The sequence below is a fragment of the Ctenopharyngodon idella genome, chromosome 9 (genome assembly GCF_019924925.1).
Source record: "Ctenopharyngodon idella isolate HZGC_01 chromosome 9, HZGC01, whole genome shotgun sequence".
Classification (NCBI taxonomy): Eukaryota; Metazoa; Chordata; class Actinopteri; order Cypriniformes; family Xenocyprididae; genus Ctenopharyngodon; species Ctenopharyngodon idella.
This window is the reverse complement of record NC_067228.1, coordinates 33,741,422-33,766,687: the sequence shown is the minus strand read 5'-3', so window position 1 is coordinate 33,766,687 and position 25,266 is coordinate 33,741,422. Positions and strand designations below refer to the sequence as shown.

Sequence of the window (25,266 nt, the reverse complement as noted above, 5' to 3'; positions counted from 1 at the left end):
ATATGTATGCATAATCAGACGTTACACTTAAATTCAACATTAAACAAACACCACATCACAATCTTAGGCTGTGTCCACCAAAGCGTTTTTAGCCAGCTGAGAATATGGGGAAAAAACACAAGGTCTCGAGACACGTTTTTTTAAAAGTTGTACTGATTTTAACTTGAGCGCCGCGTTGTTACGACATGTCATGCGCGAGACGCTGCAAAAGACACAAGACGCGAGCGCAACGGTTTTGCACCTCCATCTAGTGTGTGTTTACATAGAAAAACAATGAAAAAGTAGCGCATTGGAATGGAAAAACGCGTTCTGTGTGAACGGCCCCTTAGGAAACTATGCTCACATGACACGGAGGTTACTGGCGTCAAAGAGGGCGTCTTGGTTCTTCCTCTGGTGACTGACTCGAATCAGTTGGCTATGCTAGTTCTGGCTGTGGCTGCACCTGTGGAGCAGCTAAACAGGGGCTATTCAAATTTCTGAATGCTGTCACTGGTTTTGGCGCTGTTTAATGTGGCGTGAGAAATCGCTGTAGCGCCTGAGTTCAAGAGAAGCAGCAGGTCGTGGAAGCGCACGTGAACTGATCATCTCCTCCGCTTTATTAAAGCGCGAAATAAACATGAATGAACATCTGAAGGTATGTTAAAGATACAGTACAACTTACCGAAATCTGTACCATGCCTCATGTAATCACTTAATCAGCGTTTCAACCGCGGAAAGACGTCAATAAAAAAACTTAACAATATGTCACTTAACGTCACATTTACCTCAGAAAAACCATATTCACTCTGACCATAAACTCGTTAGTCAGCTAGAAAAATGAACTCTAGAGAGGAGCATTTTGCTAAATATATGCACCATATTACATATTCATTATCATTTTTAGTGTTCTTCAATATTTAATGCATGTTTGAATAAATCCGTCAAGTTTTTTGCAGCCACAATTTAAATGTTTATATTTAAAAAAAAAGAATTATATTTAAAAAAAAAAAGAATATATATATATATATATAGATAGATAGATATATAATTATGTAATTGTAAAGTTAGTATTATAATTTTATTATTATAAAAACTTCTGTAATTTAAGTGTTTGTATACAAATCAGTTCATTTTAACCTTCAATGTTATAATGTAGTACCAACTGACTCCCATGTATAATTTACAGCATTAGATGAGATAACGAATCGAATCGAACCAGAATCTAATCGCAAGCTTAGAAATCAATCGAATCGTGAAATTTGTGTCAATACCCAGCCCTAGTGCTGATGCCGCTCTCTCTCCTATTGTGGTCTTTGATCTTGAAATTAGCTGATGATAAATACAATGCAGCTCATTTCTGTTGCTTTCTTTGACGTGAACTCTGATAACTCTGCATATAGCGCGGGAACTGAAGATCGGATTTATATTTGTTTTGTGGACATGGTGTAAATGGAACTGTTTTAACAAATCAGATCAGTACAAAACACATGAAGTGACCAGGTGTAAACAGGCCCATGTCTCATACTCAGTAAATGGACTGTATGAAAAGTGTCTTTGCTTCTCTGAATCCAGAATGAGGCTCGCCACTGTGCAAACTTCACACAGACATTTAAATATCAGTTTATTTTAATCAGGCATTGTGATGTACACATGCGTGGGTGGCAAGTTCAGAATTCAGAGTTACATGTTAAGTGTGGTTATATATTCAAACCCACTTTATATGGAAATTTATCCTGACGTACTGTAGGACTAGAGCGTTTCTGGAAAGCACCTGTATGATTAAAACACATGGCCACACTATGACACTTGACTTACCATAAAATGCAGATGTATGTTATCAAACATCTTCAAAATCATCTAAACAATATCTAATGATATAAAAAGGAATAAAAATAATAGTTTCATTTTGTCGTTGTCTCTCTAGGGTCACAATATCTTCTCTAATCTGTCTTCACATGAGTATGGAGAACTCATGCAGCTCCTGAAACAATCCATACTGGCCACAGACCTGACGCTCTACTTCCAGTGAGTTCTGCTGCGCTTATGGACATAACAACACACATCTCTGACTGACAAATAAATGAAATATTAATGTGCCAAATCTACACTATCATTCAAAGATTTTATGATCAGTAAGACTTTTTAAAAGAAATACCTAAATTAACAACTACCTACTAACTATTAATAAGCAGTAATTATGGGTTTATTGAGGCAGAAGTCATAGTTAATAGTGAGAACTGGACCCTAAACTAAAGTGTGACTGAAATATTTATTCAGCAAAGATGCATTCATTTGAAAAGTGACAGGAAAAACTTTGATAATGTTATAAAAGATTTCTATTTCAAATAACTGCTGTTCTTTTGAACTTTCTGTTCAACAAAGAATCCTGAAAAACATTTATCACTGTTTCCACAAAAATCTGAAACAGTTTTCAACATTGATAATAATCATAAATGTTTCTTGATCACCAAATCATCATATTAGAATGATTTCTGAAGGATCATGTGACACTGAAGACTGGAGTAATGATGCTGAAAATTCAGCTTTGATCACAGGAATAAATTACATTTTAACATATATACACATAGAAAACAGTTTTTTGAAATTATAATAATATTTCACAATATTACTGTTTTTACTGTATTTTTGATCAAATAAATGCAGCCTTGATGAGCAGAAGAGACTTCTTAAAAAAGCATTAAAAATCGTACTGACCTCAAACTTTTGAACGGTCGTGTATCTACAGTGTCACCAGCTACACTAATAAACAATATTACTTGGCAGAAGTATTGTGTTCTTAAGCATGATGTTCTTAATAATAATTATAATAAAAATTACTAATATATTGAACTTTGTTCTCACCATGCAACATGTCTAAGAACAGCCCTTTAATGTGGGGAAATCACTATAATTTATAACTATCACTATAATTAATTTATAATTTATGACTTATTACTTCTAGAAATGCAGCGTTGCATTTATTTATTTGTTTTAAATATATATTTTAAATTTACTTGTGGCAATCTCTTTTTGTGTGCATGTGTGTGAAACTTTCCCTGCTTCACACTGCAGCAGAGATTTGGTGATGTTGGTAGGAAATGTGATAAACTTTCTTGACCCTGTACTGCCGCCATGTGGCAGGACAGTGAACTGCACAGAGCTCATGGAGTTTCCATTCACAGGAACAGAAATTCCTTCTTTGAGCTAGTGAATAAAGGGGAATACAACTGGAATGTGAAGGAACACAGAGATATGTGCAGGTCAGTGACATGTATGAGCATGGTGCACACACACACACACACACACACACACACACACACACACACACACACACACACACACACACATTTGTTTTGCTATCTTAGTGAGGACTCTCCATAGGTGTAAGTGTTTTTATACTGTACAAACTGTATATTCTCTCCCCCTACGCTACCCCTACCTCTAAACCTACCCATCACAGAAAACTGCATTTTTACATTTTTAATAAAACATTGTTTAGTATGTTTTTAAAGCTATTTTAAATATGAGGACTCATGAAATGTTATCATATTTCATGTTTACGTCGTAATACCAGTGTAATACCCATGTCATTATACACATTTGTGTCCTCATAAATCACTAAAACAAGCACACACACACACACACACACACACACAAACGCACACACACACACACAAACACACACGCACACACACACACACACACACACACACACGCGCACACACACACCTATACCTATAAATTTCTGGTTCTTATTAATTTCTGAACGTCTCGCAGGTCGATGTTGATGACAGCATGTGATCTGGGTGCCGTCACTAAACCCTGGGAGATATCGTGCAAGGTAGGTGCTCTTACCCACAATACACCACAGCTGAGTATGAAAATGAACATTACAGTTGTTGTTAGATTGAACCAAAACTAAAACTATTAAAAACAGTTTTCAGTAATTGAAATAAAGCTGAAATAAAATTTAAATATCAGATGAAAAACTTGAATGAAAATTAGAAATGCTGCCTTGGCAAGTAACTGGGTCCCACTTTAAGTGTCTTTAACTACTATGTAGTAACATTTGACACAGTGCTCTTATTGTGTACATTCATGGTTTTATATAGTACTTATATTAAAAAAAATACCTGCATGCAATTACAGCTGTGATTAATTTATCTATAATGACACTGTTGACCTTCTCTTACCCCTTAACCCATCCTTAAACAGGCCCGGCACCACGAGGGGGCAAAAAGGGGCATTGCCCCCTCAAATCTTATATGTGCCTCCTCAGTTTCAATTTGTCCCCCCCTCCACCCCCGAAACAGGGTTGATTTTAACCCTTTGACGCGAAAATAACTGATAAAACTGAAAATAAAATGAAAATTGAATATATTAAAATATATATTAAAAGAATATATTAAAAGCTAATTGAAAATATTAATAAATAGAAAAAAATGAATATTAACATCTTTCTCACAGGTTGCTGAACTGGTGACGAGTGAGTTTTTCGAGCAGGGCGACAGAGAGCGATCAGAGCTAAAACTGACTCCCTCGGTGAGGTCAACACTTTAAAACATCGTTGTCTGCAATGTAGATATATTTTATATATAATTTTTGTCTGCATGTCGTGTGTACTTGTTAGAAAAATGTGTGTTATTTAAGCTGTAAAGTTGCCTCAATTCAGGCAAAAGTCTTTACATGGTCCTAACAGATTTTGGTAGGAATTTCAATTGTTTGTTATGGTACGATCAATTTTATTAATATATCATGAATCTAGTTTGCACACACACACTACTACACGCTCATCCATGTTTAAAAGGGAAATTGAATTGCTAGTGTTTTTCCGGTATATTTCCTATTGCTCTGGATTGTGAGGCTGCAGGAATCATTGGAAGGTCTTGAGATGCAGAGCTTTGAAGCTCTCTGTAGAAACACTCGCCTCAGGTTAAAAGTCTCAGTCTTTAGCTCAGAGTGTGTGGGTGTTTGCATGATATATTCACACACAGACCCTCTATCACGCTGCTGCAGCCTGCGCTGACACACACACACACACACACACACACACACACACACAGAGCACAGGCATTATCAGCTACAACAGAGAAGTGCATTAAATTAAAGGTCTTGAAGGTTCTTCAGTTTACACACACAAACACTGATCAAACAACACACTTTGAGTGTAATCACATCTGTAGGTCGAGAAAAATGAAACATGAAAGGTTTCTTTCAAGAGGGTCTGTGTCTGTTTCCCAAAGGAAAATGTTTTTGCTCTTTTATATCTCAGGATATTTAATGGCGATTCATTTGTTTCTTTAAAGTATCAACTTGCTCTCAGTTGTTTTTTGTACAGTTACTAAAAACAGACACAAATGAGACGCTTGTTGACATACAGTAAGAGTATAGAGTGTACATCATAGTTCAGTGTTTGAGCTCAGAGAAACATCTTGTGAAAAAGAAGTGCACTTAATTGTATTCATTTTACATTTGTAGTGTACATATCTTAAAAGTATATTTTTAAAAAAACTACTTGCAGATATATTAATGAAATAAAAGGCCACTTAAGTGTAGTTAAAGAGAGACACTTTCATGACTGTTTCTTAACTCTAAAATACATTTAAACTGTTGTTTTAATAATCATTTTGTCGTGCTTTAAAGAAGTACACTTATTTTGTTGTGTTGACTAACATACTAAAGCACATGAAAAGTACTTGATTATCATTTTAACTGTAGTTTGTTATTCAGTATTACATTTAAAGTTAATATATTTTAAATGTACTAAATTGTAACTTCATCATTATAAATGTGTAATTACAAATATATTTAAATACATGACGAACAAGTTTCAGTAGAAATGACATTAAAGTATATTTTAGTTTATCATAAGTGCTTGTCAGATCATTCAGCAGTAACTTTAGCCACATTTCAAAGACTATAGAAGTAATTATGAAATTACATATAAAGATGTACTTAAGTCCTACTTAAGTGGGTCAAAAAAGAATTGCATGTAAAAAATTTTAACTATTATACAGTTTTATTTAATCTTAATTAACATGCAATTAATTTTAGTAACACTTTAGTATATTCTTTTAAAGTATATTATTTCCTCAAGTACTCTATAAGAGTATGCTAAAATCTTCTTCTTTTTCACAAGGGTGCATAAGCAAAAGTCTCAATTTGTTCTCCATTTAAAGGGATAGTTCACCCAAAAATGGAAATTCTGTCATCATTTACTCCTCCTCAAGTTGTTCCAAACCTGTATGAATTTCTTTGTTCTGTTGAACACAAAGGAAGATATTTTGAAGAAAGTTTTTAACCAGGCCGCTTTGGGGCACCATTGACTTCCATAGTAGGAAAAATAAATACTATGGAAGTCAATGGTGCCCCAGAATTGTTCAGTTTTCCACATTTTTCAAAATATCTTCCTTTGTGTTCAGCAGAACAAAGAAATGTATACAGGTTTGGAACAACTTGAGGGTGAGTTGATGATGACAGAATTTCCATTTTTGGGTGAACTATCCCTTTAATCTCATTTCCGTCCATGAGAAACATCTGAGAACATAAAGAGGTCACTTCAGTGTTTTTTGTCTTCTATGGATTGGAACACTTCTACACATTGTTGCAGGTTTGTTCAATAAATATTTATTAATTTTGTGCGTGTGTGTAATAGGCGATTTTCGACCGAAATCGCAAAGATGAGCTGCCAGGGCTACAGCTGGAGTGGATTGATGGAATCTGTGCCCCGCTGTATGAGGTAATGCTGACCCACAATGCATCACCAACAGAGGCCGTGACTGGCTGATTAAAATGTGCAACTTGCATTTAAGTGTCATAGAGGGTTTTCCCCGAAATACATAAAAAATACATATTTATACAAGTAACTTAAAGCAAAAGTGTGTAATTTCTGCTGCACTAGAGTCACAAATGAAATTGCAAAAATAAAATCCCAAACATTCCAGCCATCTTCTGTTGTTTAGTCAGATAGATAGATGTCCAGATGCACTGCACTGGTTGAGCTGGTGCTGCTGTATCAGACTAGTCTGAACAAAAACAGCAATGTTTTCATATTAATATGAGTGCATATTAATAGCGGGATTGAAGAAACTATTTGAACACAATGAATTACACAATTCAACTTTAACCCTGTGATGCCTGACATATGAAATCATAGTCTGAAAAATGTCATTTTCTTAAATTAGACACATTTAGGCAAATTATTTAAAGTTTGCATGTGTTTTTTTTTAGTGTCATATTTGATATCTCAGCATTTTATGGTTCATATAGTAAGAACATGGAGGAAAAATAGTTCATTTTTATTTAGAGGCTCAAACTAAACAGAAATATGTACAGATGCTGACATTTATACTGCGAGTATGAAATTCTGATAGTTTGTAATGTAGATCAATGAGATCTTTATAACAGTATAGCGACTAAACACAAAATCGTATATATATATATATATATATATATACATATATATATATACATATATATATATATATATATATATATATATACAATACAATGATGATTGACAGATGAACTAATAAACCTTCATCGAAAGCCTGATGATCATATTTGAGACTCACATTTGAACATGATTTTTCTAAAAAATCCATAATCAAGTAAACCTCAGTTGCTTCAGTCCAGTAAATGTTCATGTTGAAATATAACTAACAATATCAAAGTGATTGTGTTTGACAGGTTTATCAGCAGTTTTGATTACTTTGATAATTTAGAGTAGATATTGATAAGATATGATAGAGTAGGCTTTATAGGGTTAATAGAAATCTTCACAATGCACACGTTTCATGGACACTGATCCCTCTCTTCAATCTTCTCCCTGTATGAACAGAAACATCAGTCTAGCAGTCCAGATCTCAGAGACAGGCGTAACAACGTCATCCACACTTATATGCTCTAATTCCTGCATTACCCTTGATTCTCAAAGAAAGAGAGAGACAAAGAGAGAAATGCACTGTTAGCTTTATAACAAAGTGAAGTATCAAAATGCATTATTCACATTTGATTCATACATGCAGGTCATTTTTTTAAATCAACCATTCAAACTTTTAAAAATCAAACTGCATGAATGATTATGGGAAGAGCGGATTTCTTCATTGTATGTGTATGTGTGTGTGAGTGTGTTTAAATAATACTGCCAGCCACACACTCTGCGGGAAATGTGTGGGAGTGTTTTTGCCTTGACCCTTCATACTCTCTCTCTCTCTCTCTGTTCCTCTCGTTTTACACTGATCTTTCACTATTCCTCATTTGCCTGTGTCCAGGTCTGTCAAGCTCAAGGCCATCACCATGTCTTAAACATTGACAGGTTTATTTTTTGTCTTAAGAGGGAATCTTAAAGATTAAAATATACTTAAACAGTTGAGAAAGTATATGTGCATCAGTATATTAGATCTGTGTGTCAGGTCTTAAAGTGACAGCAGCCTATTAAACCTGCTTCCGTCTGTGTCATTAAAGGGATAGTTCACCCAAAAATGAAATTTCTGTCATTAATTACTCACCCTCATGTCGTTCCATTTTTGATTTCATCAAAAATATCTTAATTTGTGTTCTGAAGATGAACGAAGGTCTTACGGGTGTGGAACGACATGAGGGTGAGTAATTAATGACTGAATTTTCATTTTTGGGTGTACTAACTCAAATATAAATAACTTAAATAACTATATTGTGAGATATATCGTTATTGTGAAATAAAATTACTCATATCGTGATATAAGATTTTGGTTATATCGCCCACCCCTATCAAATAGTATTAAATGTTTAGCTACTTAAATCTTACCTTGATGTCTTTGAGTGCCACACACTCGTCTTCTGTGAACGTCCAGCTTCTTTAATTTGATTGGCCATCTCAATCATTTTTGCACTGTGACGAGCGCTGTTGGACCGCTGAGGCTGATCAGCCTAAAAAGGAATCTTTAATATTCTTTGTCTTCCTAACATCAAACAGAGCTGTGTGTAATGAAGTGCATCAGGCCCAAATCCATGACAGACTGACCACAGAACTGCTGTGCTGATGTTTCCCTTTTCAACCTTTAAGCCTGGCCAATAATACCACGTGTATAAAATTATATTACTTTATTCACATATTTTATTATGTTTGCATAGCAAGGACATTAATAATAATGATTATTGATGAGTCTTATGCTTGCTATGTGGGAGGGACAGTGAATTAGCTCATGTTTAGCTTTGATTGAAAAATACAAATTCTTCTGTGGAACACAAAGATATTTTGAAGTATGTTTTTGGCAATACAGTAATAGTCAGTGGGGTCCAATGTTGACCCCAAATTTCTTCAAAATCTGCAGGAGAAAGAAAGTCACATTGATTTGGAATAACATGAGTAAATGATGACAGAATTTATGTTTTGGATGAATTATATCTTTTTAACTAATATTCCCTGCTAAAAAAAACAAACAAAACAAAACAAAAAACACTTCAGCTGGTTTGGTGTTCTCCCAGCCTGGACAGGCTCATCTGCTGGCTGTTTTTAAAGGAGTTTTGAAGTTTTTTTTTTAGCTGGTCAGGCTGGGAGACCATGTTAAACCAGCTAAGCAACATTTCATTTAATGCATATTATATTTTATTATTATTATTTACACAAACTTTAAGATGAACAGTAATTGGTGTGCTGGTGGATAACGGTCAGATTTTCTGTGTGTAGAAACAGATAATTCATCACAACATTTCACTGGTCCATGAACAGTTCTTACAGCACATGGCAGGATTATGACAGCTGATCACTGAGAGACTGAAGCAAACAGCTCATTTATTCAGTGTAGTCATTCCTCACTTTAATGCTTTAAAACGTGTGATGTTCCTGAACAGTGAAATGAGAGCGAGTCACAAGAATCTGTCTCCTTCTGTTTCAATGATATTACAATTTCTATTGAATAGTGAACACACACACACACACACACACACACACACAAATCCCACACACCAGTGCTGCTCCACCAGGGGCCCGGGGCCCAGGGAGCAAACTTCCAAGGGGACCTCAAGATGACTTAAAATCATTTAAATTTTCATTTTAATAAATTTTTTCTAAACACAATGGGCATTTTTTATGCCAAATTATAAAATATTTTTATTGAGTATTTTATCGGGTAAAATATTGTTGTGGACAATAGGGCGCCACGGAGTCAAAAAAGTTGAGATTATTATAATCGTGATATGAAATTTTCATAGTTTCATCTCTAGTTATGTGTAGACAAGTACTTTTTTCCATAACGAACTGTATTCTTTGATTCTGTTCTTTTCTCTGACATTAAAGGGTGACGTGTATACAAAACTCTTTCAGGTGTATATCAGTTTGGACGTTTGTTAATTTGAGAGTTATGATACATTATTTAAGAGATTCAAGTATTGTATAACATGAGTAGCTCTCGGCCACTTTCATTTTTAAAAAGTAGCACTCAAATGAAATAAGATTGTGTTCTTAACTCTTTCCCCGCCAACGTTTTTTTTTTTTTTTTAAAGTTGCTAGCCAGCGGCAGCATTTTTGAAACATTTAACAGCATTATATGCTGTTTAATGTTTGATGATCGTGTTAATTTACATGTGCGTCAGCAATGCTTCTATCGTTTATTTCTGCTTCTTCATCTGTTTTGATCCAGAGATTCTGTACTCTTTCAGAAGATGCGTAATAGCGCCCCCTACCATATAACCACAGTGAAAACATGGATTTCCTGAAAATTCTGTCATGGCAGGGAAAGAGTTAATTTAAAGGGATAGTTCACACAAAAATAAAAATTAGCCCATGATTTACTCACCCTCAAGTCATCCTAGGTGTATATGACTATCTTCTTCCAGACGAACACAATCGGAGATATATTTAAAAATATCCTGGCTCTTCTAAGCTTTATAATGGTAGTGAATGGGGGGCCTGTTTTGAAGCCCCAAAAAAATTCATCCATCATCATAAAAATAATCCATACGGCTCTGACCCGACGCACAACTTATTGATGAATGCGGAAGCGCAGAGGATAGAGCAAAACAAAACACCGGTCACAAATTAGAAATCTAAAACGAGAAATTTTAAAGAGAAATGTCGGAGGATTTCGATATAAGAGAAGAGGAGCTTGAGTTTGTTGCACAGACATATTTGTTTGAACCGCGAGAGGCGGCTAAGCTTACAATACTCCTACATCCTGCGTCATACATCGTGTCAGGGGTTACTCTTGTCGCACAAGCCGACTTTATCAGTATGCGTACGGTCATCTGGTGGAAGCTAGTTATTACAGTTAATAAAGTTTTAAATATGGATATTTTTCTTGCAAAAACCCATCATTTTGCCCTGGAGCCGTATGGATTATTTTTTATGATGGATGAATGCATTTATTTTGGGCTTCAAAATCATGCCCCCCGTTCACTACGAAAGCTTCCGTTCATAAAACTTGGAAGAGCCAGGATATTTTTAAATATATCTCCGATTGTGTTCGTCGGAAAGAAGATATTACACCTTAGGATGGCTTGAGGGTGAGTAAATCATGGGAAAATTTTCATTTTTGGGTGAAAGTAACTTGTGAAACTTGTGAAAGTGTGAAAGTATGCTGTGGTAGTATGCTGGTATTTTCAATTCTAAACACTAACTCTATGAACATTGTCAATAAACTCTTTCTTTATCTCTCTCTCTTTCTCTCTCTCTCTCTCTCTCCAGACTTTTGCCAAATTAAACCCTAAACTACAGCCAATGGTTGATTTGATCAAGGCCAATCGTGCCAAATGGGAAGAGCTACACCACAGACACCAGCGCAGCCAGGAAACCACCAGCTCTGGTAGTCCATGTAGCGTTGACGACACGACAACCAGCTGCAGCTGCGCAGGCATTAGCGACGGTGGCCTCTTCCATTCTGTGAGCTAACTAGGGGAAACTATGGCCGATTTTGCCACACGCTTCTCTCTGACCCGCAGCAATGCAGACGGAAGGAGTTCTGACCTCTGCTGCACGCTTCAGACCAGCAGCCATTACCTCACTAGCGCCCTCTATCGGGCATTTGCTCTGTCTGTGAGCACTTCAGGCAAATGCGACTGAGTTTGCGTTCGTCTCCACAGTGCAAAGACTGCACGTTTAGCTAGCAATGACTCGTTGATGTGGAGAATCTTAGGGATGTGTTTACGCCCAGGAAGCTACTTTAGGGCTAGCATGCTAACTTAGAGACTCTACCGTGTGTGTAAGCTACTTTCAGCAGGGACTGTTTAAGGAGGATTGCCGCCATTTAAAAAGGTATTATAGCGTATTTTTCCCTTTGTAGCTTTGATGATGTTGAATGAGCACATATCCTGAGCACTGGAGCTCGGTTCTGTACTGTGCGTATGTCATGTGAAGGAATGACTAATGCAGGATTTGACAGTGTTTTTTGCCTTTGTAGTTTTAGCTGATGTATTTATTCCAGGATCAGGGGTTTGTGGAGCCGCGGGGCTCTTGGCAATGCTTGCAATGCAAAACCACTCCAGCGCTGTACTCTGTGCCTTGGTAAAACCCCATGATAATGCATGCATCGACATCATGTTTCTTTCTAGTTTATCATGGATATTTCCTTAAGTCTTGGGCCTGTTTCACATCACACAGGTACACAACGGCACACGTCATGAAAGTTCTGTCATCTACTCACACTTGCGATGTTCCAACCCTGTTGAAAAAAAACTAGCATATGCTGGTTAGGTATGTTTTGAAGCATGGCAGCTGGTTTGAGCTGGTTTATGCTGGTCATTAGTTGGTCATGATCTGGTTATAAACTGGTCCTGAGCTGGAGCTAGTTGCTTAGGACCAGCTCATGACTAACTAAGGACCAGCATAAACCAATTCAAACCAGCTGCCATGCTTCAAAAAATACCTAACCACCATGTTTTTTTCAACAGGGAAATAAGACTTTTTTTCTGTGGAACATGAAAGAAGATATTTTGAAGAATTGTATGGGTTGTTTTTTTCATGACGTCAAAAGGACACAAAAGCACCCTAAAGGCTCGTTCACCCGAGAATGATAACTATAATGATAACTATATTAGCAGCAACACCAGTGGACGATATCGTTCTGTTTATTCTAAGTGCGCTGCAGTTTTGTCTTCTGTCGCTTAAGCTGGATGGATTCTGATTGGCTGTCAATGTTTTTATCGTTCATCAGCTGGGAAAAAAAAAAAAAATCATTCTGAAAGTGATTCCAACAATATTGTTTCTGTGCCGTTATCATTATAGTTGTGGTGTGGACTCTGCTATTCTTTTATATTTAGAATGATTTTTACAACTATATCTTTACGGTTATTGTTATAGTTATTGTCATTGGTATAAACAGGCCTTGAAGGGATAGTTCACCCAAAAATGAAAATTATCCCATGATTTACTCACCCTTAAGCCATCCTATGTATATATTGAGGTCTTCTTTCCGACGAACACAATCTGAGATATATTTAAAAATATCCTGGCTCTTCCAAGATTTATAATGGTAGTGAATGGGGGGGCCTGTTTTGAAGCCCAAAATAAATGCATCCATCCATCATAAAAATAATCCATATGGCTCCAGGGGTTAATAAAGGCCTTCTGAAGTGAAGTGATGGGTTTTTGTAAGAAAAATATCTATATTTAAACATTTATAAAGTAAAATAACTAGCTTCTGGCAGTTGGCCGTATGCATCGATTTGCGGCGGAAGAGTGACCTCTGACCCGACGCATGATGTAATGATGAGGATAGAGCAACAACAAAAAAAACGCTGGTCACAAATTAGAAATCTATAATGAGAAATTTTAAAGAGGATTTCGTTATAAGAGAAGAGGAGCTTCAGTTTGTTGCACAGCCATGTTTGAGCCTAAGCTTAGGATACTCCTACATCCTACGTCTTCACGGGTTACTCATTTGGCGGAAGTTGACTACATTTCTGATGCCATTCAGTAGCTTTGTGTGGGAAACAGACAGAATGACCAAATCCAAATGATTTAAGCAGTTTATTGCTGTAGTTTGACTAGTTTTAATTACTTTTTGGATGTAAATGTGATTCCTTTCCTTATGTAAATTATATTTCATGATGATAAAGTTTGTATTAATTCTGACTGGCCAACTGCCTGCCGATAACCATTTCATAAATTATGGCAGTTATTTAAAGGAAATACTTAATGTAGTAACCCTGAAATTTACAGCCGCAATTCTGTAACGTGGAAGCAAATGCTGTCGGTGTGCTGTTGTACTTATGCTGGAGTGAAACAGGCCTGATTCCCTGGTTGTTTTAACCTCATGAAGCAGCTCATACTAGGGCTGCATCTGAAATCGCATACTTCCCTACTATATAGTAGGCAAAATGCAGTATGTGAAAATGTCCAAATTCACGGCACTCATAAAACACTTGGCGAAAAGTCCCCGGATGACCTACTACTTCCTGCGGGATTCTGAAGTGCACATATGGCGGAAACTTTACTATACCATGAGGCCATGGGAGAGGATTTGTGAATGACAGTGAAGCGACATAACTGACGCTGTTGGTGGGTCACATGATAATGACAACATGGCGGACATAGTACGTCCGGAATTTATACTACACACATTCATACTATATAGAACATACCTCGGTCACGAGGTAATTACTTATTCAAAATAAGTACCTACTCAAAGAGTGTGATTTCAGATGCAGTCATGGTGCGAGAGAGCAATCATGTTGGAGCTCTTCATCGGCCCTCTCATCTCTGTGTACTGGATTACCTCAAACTTTACTCATCACAGGCCCACACAGAACCTGGAGAAAGATCGGCAGATTTCCACAGACGTTCTACGCATCTTCCACCCCCTTGCATGTTTGGTTATTAAATATTTTGGCAAATTTTCAGCTACTATAGAAGTGCATTACTCTCTTCCACAGACCTCCTCTGCTTTTTTCCATGAAAGTGCAGAAAATGTGGGGGAAAATGTCTGCAGATTGCATCTGGGCCTACTACTTCTAACTTCAGACTGCTTTTGTCAGTCACCTTTTTTCATTAGTGATCTTGTGAAATTGTCAGTCTAATCTGAGACATGTATGTGCCTTTACTAAGTAAAAAAAAAAAATCTTCTTCACTACACACAGGCATTCATTTCATTCTGTTCTCATCCTCTCTACCAGCTGGATGAATCTCACAAAACCTGTCAAGAACATGTCCAGTCATATATTTCACACCAAAAGGGAGAAATAAGAAAGCCTGTATTTTCATAAAGGATCATTTAGGACCTTTAAGATTTTTGGCATTACAACATTTTCTTGACAAGCACAATGTGTCCAAAGGTTGTACTTTTGATTTTGTTTGAATTCTCATTATTTTTGATGATTTTATTTAGATTCTCATTATAATACAATTATAAGAATAATCCTGTCACATTTATTATTATTTTCTATATATTTAATCTGAATACGTAATAATATACGACAACAATAATATAGTAATTACAGTAATGTTTTTTTTTTTTTTTTTTTTTTTTTATTTCCTCATGATCAGTGATTCACTTTTTCATTTCTTTGTGAGATTTGTCAACATTCAATAGAACAGTTCCATGGAAATTTACCAGCATTACATCAGAAATTTGTCCCATCCAGTTGGTTTCTGGAGATTTCATATTCATTAACACAGTACAACTGTTAAAGTCATGTTCATTCATGTAAATTTAATGCTTTTTCCTTTAGCGTTACACTTGTCATCACAATTCAGGATGGAGAAAAACTTCTAAATATCTTTAAATCTAAATGCAAATTCTCAACACAAACCTGCCAGGAGGGTCACAACTGGATGCTTATTATCCGGTCTCTGGATTTCCTGAGTGGAGGGGAAATTCTATGGTTACACCATAGTATTTTGGAAAAGAAAAAATTGGATGGACTGGTTGTAGGGAGCAACTTGTGAGCTGGCTTTCTAAGCTAAATTTATATAAGATGTAATTACACAAGTTTTTAAGTTGCTGTTTATCCATTTACTGTGATCAAAATATGTATTATGATAAAATCAGCACTTCCAACACTCTTAGAAGAAAAGGTTCTAGAACCTTAAAAGGTTCCGTCAGGCGCTTCATATATAGAACCTTTTAGGAGATTCATTTTATGGATTTATTTTTAATTCATTCGTTTAGTTTAGTTATTATTTTGATTAAAGGGGTCATGAACTGGATTTTTTTTAAATTATTTTAATATGTTCCTTGAGGTTCACTTATGTTAATAAAGTTTTTTTTTTGCACAAAAAATGCAAATATTGCAAATTATATATATATATATATATATATATATATATATATATATTCTACCTTCATTCTGACCCTCTGTCTGAAATTATCCGTTTTTAAGGCACAGCTCCTTTAAAGGGATAGTTCATCCAAAAATGACTCAATTCTGTCATCATTTACTCCCCCTCAAGTTGTTCCAAACCTGTATAAATTTCTTTGTTCTGCTGTACACAAAGGAAGATATTTGGATAAATGTTCATACCCAAGCAGATCTCGCCCCCCCCACTGACTCTCATAGTATTTTTTCCCCTACTATGGTAGTCAGTGGGGGGCAAGATCTGCTTGGGTATGAACATTTATCTGCCTGGTTGCGAACATTCTTCCAAATATCTTCATTTGTGTCCAGCAGAACAAAGAAATTTATACAGGTTTGGAACAACTTGAGGGGGAGTAAATGATGAACAAAGGTAAATGGGTGAACAAAGGCTTGTCAGTAAATGACCATTGTTATGACTGGCTAACATCATTATAGGAAACAGTATCAATGCCCACTCGCTACTGCACGTAAGCGTTTTGAAAATATTATCCATATAAAACCATAATTTACAGACAAATCATTATGAAATCATTTACTTACGGTTTGTGATGGAGCTGCTGTCAGATCCAATACAGTCGGCTGCTTCATCTTTCATCAGTGTTTCTTTGTGAACTCTCCATTACACTGTGCCTCGCTGACAAAACAAAATGCTCCGAACAAACATATAACGATCCGGGACAGGTTAATTCCCTGCACAGCCACTATTTCCTCGTCTCCAAGAAGGATGGCAGCCTCAGGCCCATTCTCGATCTCAGAAGTCTGAATCATGCCCTCATAAGACGGCCCTTCAGAATGCTGACTATCAAACAAATCCTCGCGCAAATTCGCCCCAGGGATTAGTTTATATCTGTGGATCTGAAAGATGCCTACTTTCACATCCAGATAGCCCCCCCATCACAGACCGTTCTTGAGATTCGCATTCGAGGGGGTGGCTTACCAATATACAGTCCTTCCTTTCGGACTCTCTCTAGCTCTGCATACTTTGACAAAGTGTGTAGACGTGGCTCTTTCCCCTCTGAGGCAGACAGGAATCCGCATCCTCAATTATCTCGACGATTGGCTTCTTATAGCCCAATCAGAACAGGAGCTATGCACCCACAGATCCCTGCTCCTCAGTCACCTGCAAGACTTGAGTTTCATGTTCAACTCTGGCAAGAGCTCGCTGCTTCCCAGCCAATGGATTTCGTTCCTGGGAGCAGTCTTCGACTCAGCCCAAATGAAGGCTTGGCTCTCTCAGGAGCGCGCCTTAAAGATCTGGAGCATGGCGACCTTATTCAAAGCAGAGTCCTACCACCCCCTCAAGAGGTTTCAGAAGCTCCTAGGCCTCATGGCGGCAGCTTCCTCAGTCATTCATCTAGGATTGCTCCACATGTGTCCACTCCAGCTCTGACTGAAAGGCCTTGTCCCACCTCATGCGTGACGCACAGGCCGGCACATTCTCAAGGTCACCCATGGCTGTGTCAGAGCCCTGGTCCCTTGTAAATCGCCACACTTTTACCAAAATGGGGTGCTGCTAGGTTCAGTTGCCAGGAGGAAAGTAGTCATGACAGATGCCTCCAAGATAGGCTGGGGCGCCCTGAGCGACGGCAGGGTAGCCTTTGTCTCATGGACGCCCCCTATTTCGAACTGGCACATCAACCGTCTGGAAATGATGGTGGTAATTCTGGCCTTCAAGGAGTTCCAGCCGGAACTCAGAGGTCATCATATCCTGGTCCACTCAGACAGCAGGACAGCGGTTGCCTTCATAAACCACCAAGGAGGTTTCAGATCTCACCCTCTATACAGATTGGCAAGCCATCTTCTCCTATGAGCACAGAGGAATCTCCGCTCAGTGAGGGCGGTTCACGTGCCGGGCTCCTCGAACGTGGAACCGGACATGTTGTCACACGTTGGACCTCCCCCGGGCGAATGTCAGGTGGTCGGTAAGGTGGATGTGGACCTCTTTGCGACGATGAAAGAGAACTCCCACTGCCAAATTTATTTCTTAAAGGAAATGGACGCACTGGCTCTGAAATGGCCACATTGGCGCCTTTATGCCTTCCCTCCTGTAGCCCTGTTCCCGCAGGTCATGAGTCGGATACGGGAAGAAGCATGTTCTGTTCTTGTGGCACCACGCTGGCAGAACCAGCCATGGTTCCCAGAATTATTACAGCTACTGTCAGCAGCTCCATGGCCCATACCACTGAGGAGAGACCTCCTATCCCAAGTGGGAGGGACGATCTGGCACCCCCAACTGGAGTTGTGGGACCTGCATGTCATCAGGTCTTTCCTGGGAAGTCCTGAGAACAATCTCAGAGGCAAGGGCCTCTTCTACGAGGCACCTTTACTCCCAGAAATGGTCCATTTTCTCAAGCTGGTGCCTAGCTCGGAAAACAGACCCCGCCGAAAACAATGCCGTGTCAGTTCTCACGTTTCTGCAGGAGTTGCTGGACAGTGGGCCCACTTCACCAGAGGGATGGCGTTCTCTTGGGCATGGTCCAGCGGAGTCTCTACATTTGCACATCTGTGCAGCGGCTGGCTGGTCCTCCCCGTTCACTATTGCCAGATTTTATATCCTGGACATCCCTGCTCTTCAAGCATGGGTGTTTTCAGTCTAAGACGCTTATGGACTATGTAGCAGGCTCCGACTATGGTCTGAGCCTCTTCCTATACAGCTGGTTTAAGGTTCAAATTGATTCAATTAAATGGTTCAATTGAGCACCCCCTAGCTGTCGGCTTGCAGAGCGGCTTTCCGTTCTGCGCTATTGGATTAAGTTCCCCATAAGCGTCAGCTTAAAAGCAGAAGCAAAGCGAGTGAACCGTATCGAAAGGGAACGTTTAAGGTTACTCACATAACTATGGTTCCCTGAGATAACGGGAACGAGCATTGCATAGCTTGCCATGCTACTACGCTGCCAGCGAGTCATGCTATGTCGCTCCTCAGTTGAAAGATTCTGACGAGATCTTGCATTTTTGTGGCTTTTATAGGCAGCCAGCCCTGCCCATTTTGGTGGGCTGAAATGTCATTTGTCTGTGAAACTCACAGATGTGAACCAATAAGGCTTCAGGATTCGTAGAAAACAGGAGTTTTCCCTATAAGCAAGGCAAGTTTAATTTCTCATGTCATGACCCCTTTAAATTGTATGAATTAAACAGCTTGCAAACATAGGCTACTTTGTGAACATAAAAAATTTAAATAACCTGTTAAACATGAAAGTTTTATGCAATCATTTAAGACATTTCTCCCTATATAGAACCTTTTTGGCATAAAGCATTCTTTGAGATTCAAGTCAAGAACTCTAGAGTTCTATATAGAACCCCACTAGACTTTTTTTTCTAAGAGTGAAGTCTCCCTCCACCTAAGGGGCAGCTATAGTCCACATATAACCACAAATATTTACTTGGATCAGAATCGTGTTTTTCTTCCCCGTCTCATGCTCCTTTGTGTCTTGAAGTGGACTCTGATTTGTGTAATATGTGACTGCACTTTGATAATTGTGTTGTGGTTTTGAAAGCCTTCTTGTGCTGCTAAAAGTCCACATGCTCTTGGGAAATTAAAGATAAAATGCCAATTGATGGAGAGTAAAATTGAGTTGCATGAAGAAGTGTCTGCTTCAGAGATGAACAGTTAGCTGTAATGCGATTCATCTGTAATTCATTATTCAGTACTTGATTTAATGTACCTGCATGAAACCAGCTGTTGCATCACAGTGGGGAGGAATACTTTCATATTGTGCAATTGCATTATTCAGAATGTTTTACATTATTCCGAATGATTTCTTGGGGGATTGGTTATTGCTATTACCACTGTTCGACTCTTCTCTGAGGCATTATGTAAGTGATGAGGCTGTCTTGAATTGTCTTGTTCTCTTGGTTCAACTCTCCTTTTGTCTGACAGAGACTTCTGGAGAATCCTAAAGCATGATTTCTGGAAGTGTAAACTGTCTGATTCAAATAAACGTGCTGCTAGTAATAATGAGTTGGAAATTTCTGCGAGTAGTTTGGAAAATTCAAGTGTAAACTTCACGCAGTTCGTCCAGCACTAATAAAATCCTGTTTACATTGTCTATAGAACTTCTGTAGCCCCGCCGCTTTTCAGCGCTTCACTCGTTGTGTTCTGTTTTCCGATTTGTATTTCCACAGCATGAAGGTAAGATCTTACTGATTTATGAATGAACTGCTCGTTTTAAAATCTTCCTGGCCTACTGACACTTGTTATGACTTCCGCTTCAAACATTACAATGCTCATGATAACTTATGTTAACTCTACAATAAGTAAATCCACTTCACCAGCTAATTACTCTTCAACAACGATGCCATAGAAATATACAGAGCTACCGCAAAAATGGAAGTTCAAACACAAAATTCTAAAGATGTATGCGCGCTTGTTTCTCTAGCACAGGGTCTATAAAGAAACAGATTTTTGTTTATTTATAAACCTGTAAAAACAGAACAAACCTGAGCTCTGAAGTCGTTGATGAGTGAATCATTCTGTTAAAGGGGGGTAATAATGCTATTTAATGCATTCTGACTTATTTACACTGTTAAAGAGTTGGATTCTCATGCTAAACATGGCCAAAGTTTCAAAACACAAGTTGGACATATGACGGAGTATTTCTGTGCCAAAGCTTGCAGACAATCGCTACGCAAAAGCTGCACGTGCTCGTCACTCTTTAGTTTCGCTCACACAACATGCCTCCAGGCGCTCGGCTGTTTTCGGAAAGACTCAGTACAGCATATGTATCTTTTCTAAATATAAAACTAAAGACTTTTTGGCGATATGAAGGATGCTGTACTATTCTATAGGTACACAAGATTAACATGAGATTGGCAGAAACTGTGTGTGATACCCCCCTTTAATAACTTAATTTAAAATGGCAGTTTTTTTTTTTTAATTAATTAATGTGCATGCTTAAACGGATGAGTATTTTTGTTGTTGTTGTTGTTGCTCAGATCACAGTTTGTAATGTATTCATCTCTGAGCTGGATGGTTTGTTTCATAGCAGCCTCTAAGCTGGAAATGAATCAAATATACTTCTGAAAGCAAGGCTGTGATAAAAGTGCGGCCCTGCAGCACTGCTCATTTTAGACGTCTCACTAACCTGACACACATAATTCAGGTCATGAAGCACAAATGAGTTCAGTTCATTAGTCAGGTGTGATCAGCAGTTACATAAGAAGAAACATCCCAAATGTGCTCAGGGGCTCAGCACTGAAACTCTGTTCAAATACAGACAGATGCCACTCAACAGTGACACCCTGTGGTTACATGCATTTGTGCACCCAGGTAAAAATAACTTATTGGGTGAATTCAGGTTGATTGGGACACATTTTGCCATTGAAATGACTTGGAAAAAGTGTCCCAGTCAACCTAAATTAACCCTACTTGAATGCACTAAAAAAAAAAAAAACCCCTTAAATACAAGCAAGTACATTTGTAGTACACTCTTATTTTGTGTGCTAAATAAAATTGTAAAAGTTATACGATATAAATACTAATTAAAAGTATATTTCTACTTCAGTAGTACTTCAGTGCACTTAAAAAGTATACTAAATACCACTAATACTTAAATTGATTTTTAGTACATTGAAATAAAGTATGCTACCAAAACAAAGTGTATTTCTTAAAAGTGTGCTTTAAATTCTTTAAAAATTAGTTAAATCTTAGTAGACTTTTATATAGTAATCCTAAATTTAAATTAAATTGATTTTATTAAAAATATATTACTAATGTACTAGTTATAAGTACATTTTCCCAACTGTGGTACTTAAGTACACTTAATATAAATGCACTAATTAGCACTAACACTTAAATTGATTTTAAGCAGGACTTGACATTAACTTTTTTGCTCACCAGCCACTGTGGCTAGTGGTTTTCCAAAGTTACTAGCCACTCAGCATTTTCACTGGCCACAATTTTGCTGTTGGAAAATTACATTTTATATTATTAAAGTTGACTTTGGCATGCTTAAATTACTCGATTTTAAGTCATTTTACTTGATTTAGAAGATTTAAAACCCTTTCAAACTTTCAAATGCAGATTGACCACCCAAATCAAGACTACATTGTATCTCAGCTGGCATGTACAGGTGGGCAATATGAGCATAGGCTAATATGATAAATTATATTATTATATAGTTATTTTTGTTAGGCAATATAAAAGAACAAAGAAGCAAATTAACAAATTACAAAAACAATAGTAAATTAAAAAAAATCTTTTTTTTTCAGAGACAGTAGGTTTATTTAACATGTATACATTTATTTAAAATTTTTTGTTGTTTTGTTGATTAACATTAATGACAGACAGGTAATTGGGCTGCTGAATGCACGGACGTAATATACTGACACATATAGGCTACAGTTATTACCCACCTGTTTACGTCCACTTAAGCAATAACCGACTGCATTCACGCGAGATACTCCACACCATGGGCATTTTGACATCTGTGTGTGCGCGTATTTGACTATTCAGGCGCAAGGAGAACTGATCGCGCGCGTGAGCGAGCGAGCGAGCGAGAGAGAGAGAGAGAGAGAGAGAGAGAGAGAGAGAGAGAGAGAGAGAGAGAGAGAGAGAGAGAGAGAGAGAGAGAGAGAGCGCGCGCTTCTGTTGTGTGTCATTCAGCGCGATTCCGCCTAGCCCGCCTTCACTAACAGCAAGTTAATCGATAAAGAATTGTAATTGAATTGTAATTTTGTGATACGACGATCTTCAACGATCATTTGGCTGTAAGCTGAAATTAAATTCAACCCGCCAAAGTGGCTAGTGGGAGTGGCTGTCTTACCCGGGTTGGCGGGTGTTAATGTCAAGCCCTGATTTTAAGTGTAGTCAGATAAACTAAACCAAATAGTGTTTTATAAGTGCATTACTTAAAAGTGTGCTATGAGCGCTTTACATAAAATATACTATTACTAAGTTCTATTTTAATGGATTGTAATGAAAAATACAGTAGAAATTTATTAATTACAAGTAAAACACCATTAACATATACTTAACTACATCATATAAAGGGAATATTAACAGAGTTACAATATATTTGAAATGAATTAATGTATAAAAATATGTGGGCAATACATTATATATACATTTTTTATATATTTATTATATTGTTCTTATATTTTAAATAATTCATAAGTCTATTTTCTGTCAAATGAGTATATTTAAAAGTGTATGAAATATGTGTTCAAGTGTACTACAAGTGGTAACTAAATACATTTTTTAATACAGACATTTTAGTTCATATTCATGGTGTCTCAAAATAGCACAGTTGAGTACACTTAGATGTTCTTAAGATTATCTGAAGTACTAAAGAAGAATTTTTAGTATATTAAGTACAAAATTAGTGCACGAAAAAGAGCACTTTAAGTACATTATTTCAGTACACTTAGTACACTTCCATAAAGTATATTTTAGTGCACTTTTTTTCACCTGGGCACATTACATAATGATCTGTCTGCAGCTGAAAGCCTTTTACAGAAACTGTGTCCATAAATAAAAATAATTTTAAATAACGTCCACGTGCATCTGAATGACAGATAAACCACACACTCACACTCTGTTGCTGTTAATGTTGTGGTTATTTCAAGTTTTCTTCGTACGTTTGGTTTAACAGCGTTAGGTTAAAGATGGTAAACTTAATCATGCAACTGAACTGTGCACATGCATTTTAAACACACATCTTCTTGCGCCGCCCAATAAATGTGCATCATTTAAGCATTTGTTTTGTTTTGTGTATTTACTTCAACTGCTCAGGTAATGTCAATGTTACAACCCACAATTACCATTTAAAATCAGTCAGTATAGAAATACATCTTCATATTTAGTAAAGCTTCATATTGCAGGTTGGTTACTTTCTACAACCCCCTATAAACGTTCACCAGATATACACAATTTTTTTGTTCTGGTAAAACAGTCAAAACATGTTCATGATTGATCTTGTTTGGGGGCCTGTACACGCTGTCCATTTAATAAAATGCTCTCTGGACGTCCTGCAATATGTTTCGCCCTGAAATCTTATTTCAACAGGAAATCGCATTCAGCAAACCATTTCATTCGGTCTTTATGCATGGTGAGATCATTGTAACACACAACATGAAGTAACTCTTTAAAAGTGAAATAATACAGTAAAAAAAGATTATATATATATATATATATATATATATATATTAAAAAAAAACGTACATTTAAACTAACTAAAGGACCATTTACCAATTAATTAATATCTGACAATGATGACTTTTTTTCGTTTAATCATAACCTCCTGACATTATTCATAAATTGTTCAAATTTCATACGTCTTAAGTGTAAAGAGTGTAGATGAGAGGAATGATAACATTTTTAATTTAATAACATTTTAATAAATATTGTGTCCTCAATATTTTTTTAGTATGTCACTCTATTCACAGTATACTGTTCTCTTGTACCTTGTTTAAACTATACTGACTATAATTTTAAAAAAAAGGAGTATGTGTGAAACATTAAACAAATCGCCCCCTATACACTCATTCACTATTCCCTACATTAGTCCACTAACATAGTCCACTTGAGGGAGTGAATGAGAGCGCGTGAGTGAATTCGGACACTGAGTGACACAGAGTTTGTGCTTGCTGTTTAATAATCATTTAAAACTTCCACTAAGGTTTCGGACAACACTACAAATGCTGTTCCCTCAAATAGTGCCCTGAAAGGGTATAGGGGGCGATTTCGGATATAGCCATTTATTTATAGTATGCTACATCTTTGTCATCTAAGAAATAGTTATTTTGCATGGCAACAGTTTGGCAGAATATAATGAGTAGGGGAAAATGTTAAAAGTCACCTCTGGTTCATTCGCCACTGTGGAAATGAAAGATGAAGATTGTGGGCTTTTCTAGGCCGTGTGGTCTGGATGTCTACTAGTACACATTTTGGCATTTTGCCAGTGAGTTTGAAGCAATCAAGTAGAGGAAGTGTGCTTTGCAGACAAGGCCTCTGATTGGACAGAGAGAATTCAGCAAACCTAATACAACATTCACAATAATGACAGAGGACATATGATC

General features: G+C 37.2%; 1 protein-coding gene across 1 annotated transcript in view; it reads left to right on the top strand.

Moving 5' to 3' along the window:
* pde11a (phosphodiesterase 11a) overlaps window positions 1-16,332 on the top strand; it is an 82,927-nt gene extending 66,595 nt beyond the window's left edge. Inside the window, exons 15-20 of the mRNA XM_051906381.1 lie at window positions 1,904-2,004; window positions 3,162-3,239; window positions 3,757-3,820; window positions 4,447-4,521; window positions 6,635-6,718; window positions 11,645-16,332. Coding sequence (XP_051762341.1) covers window positions 1,904-2,004; window positions 3,162-3,239; window positions 3,757-3,820; window positions 4,447-4,521; window positions 6,635-6,718; window positions 11,645-11,848 — 606 coding nt within the window. The 3' untranslated portion in view covers window positions 11,849-16,332. The remainder of the gene's footprint in view (window positions 1-1,903; window positions 2,005-3,161; window positions 3,240-3,756; window positions 3,821-4,446; window positions 4,522-6,634; window positions 6,719-11,644) is intronic.
* Window positions 16,333-25,266: the final 8,934 nt, after the last annotated feature.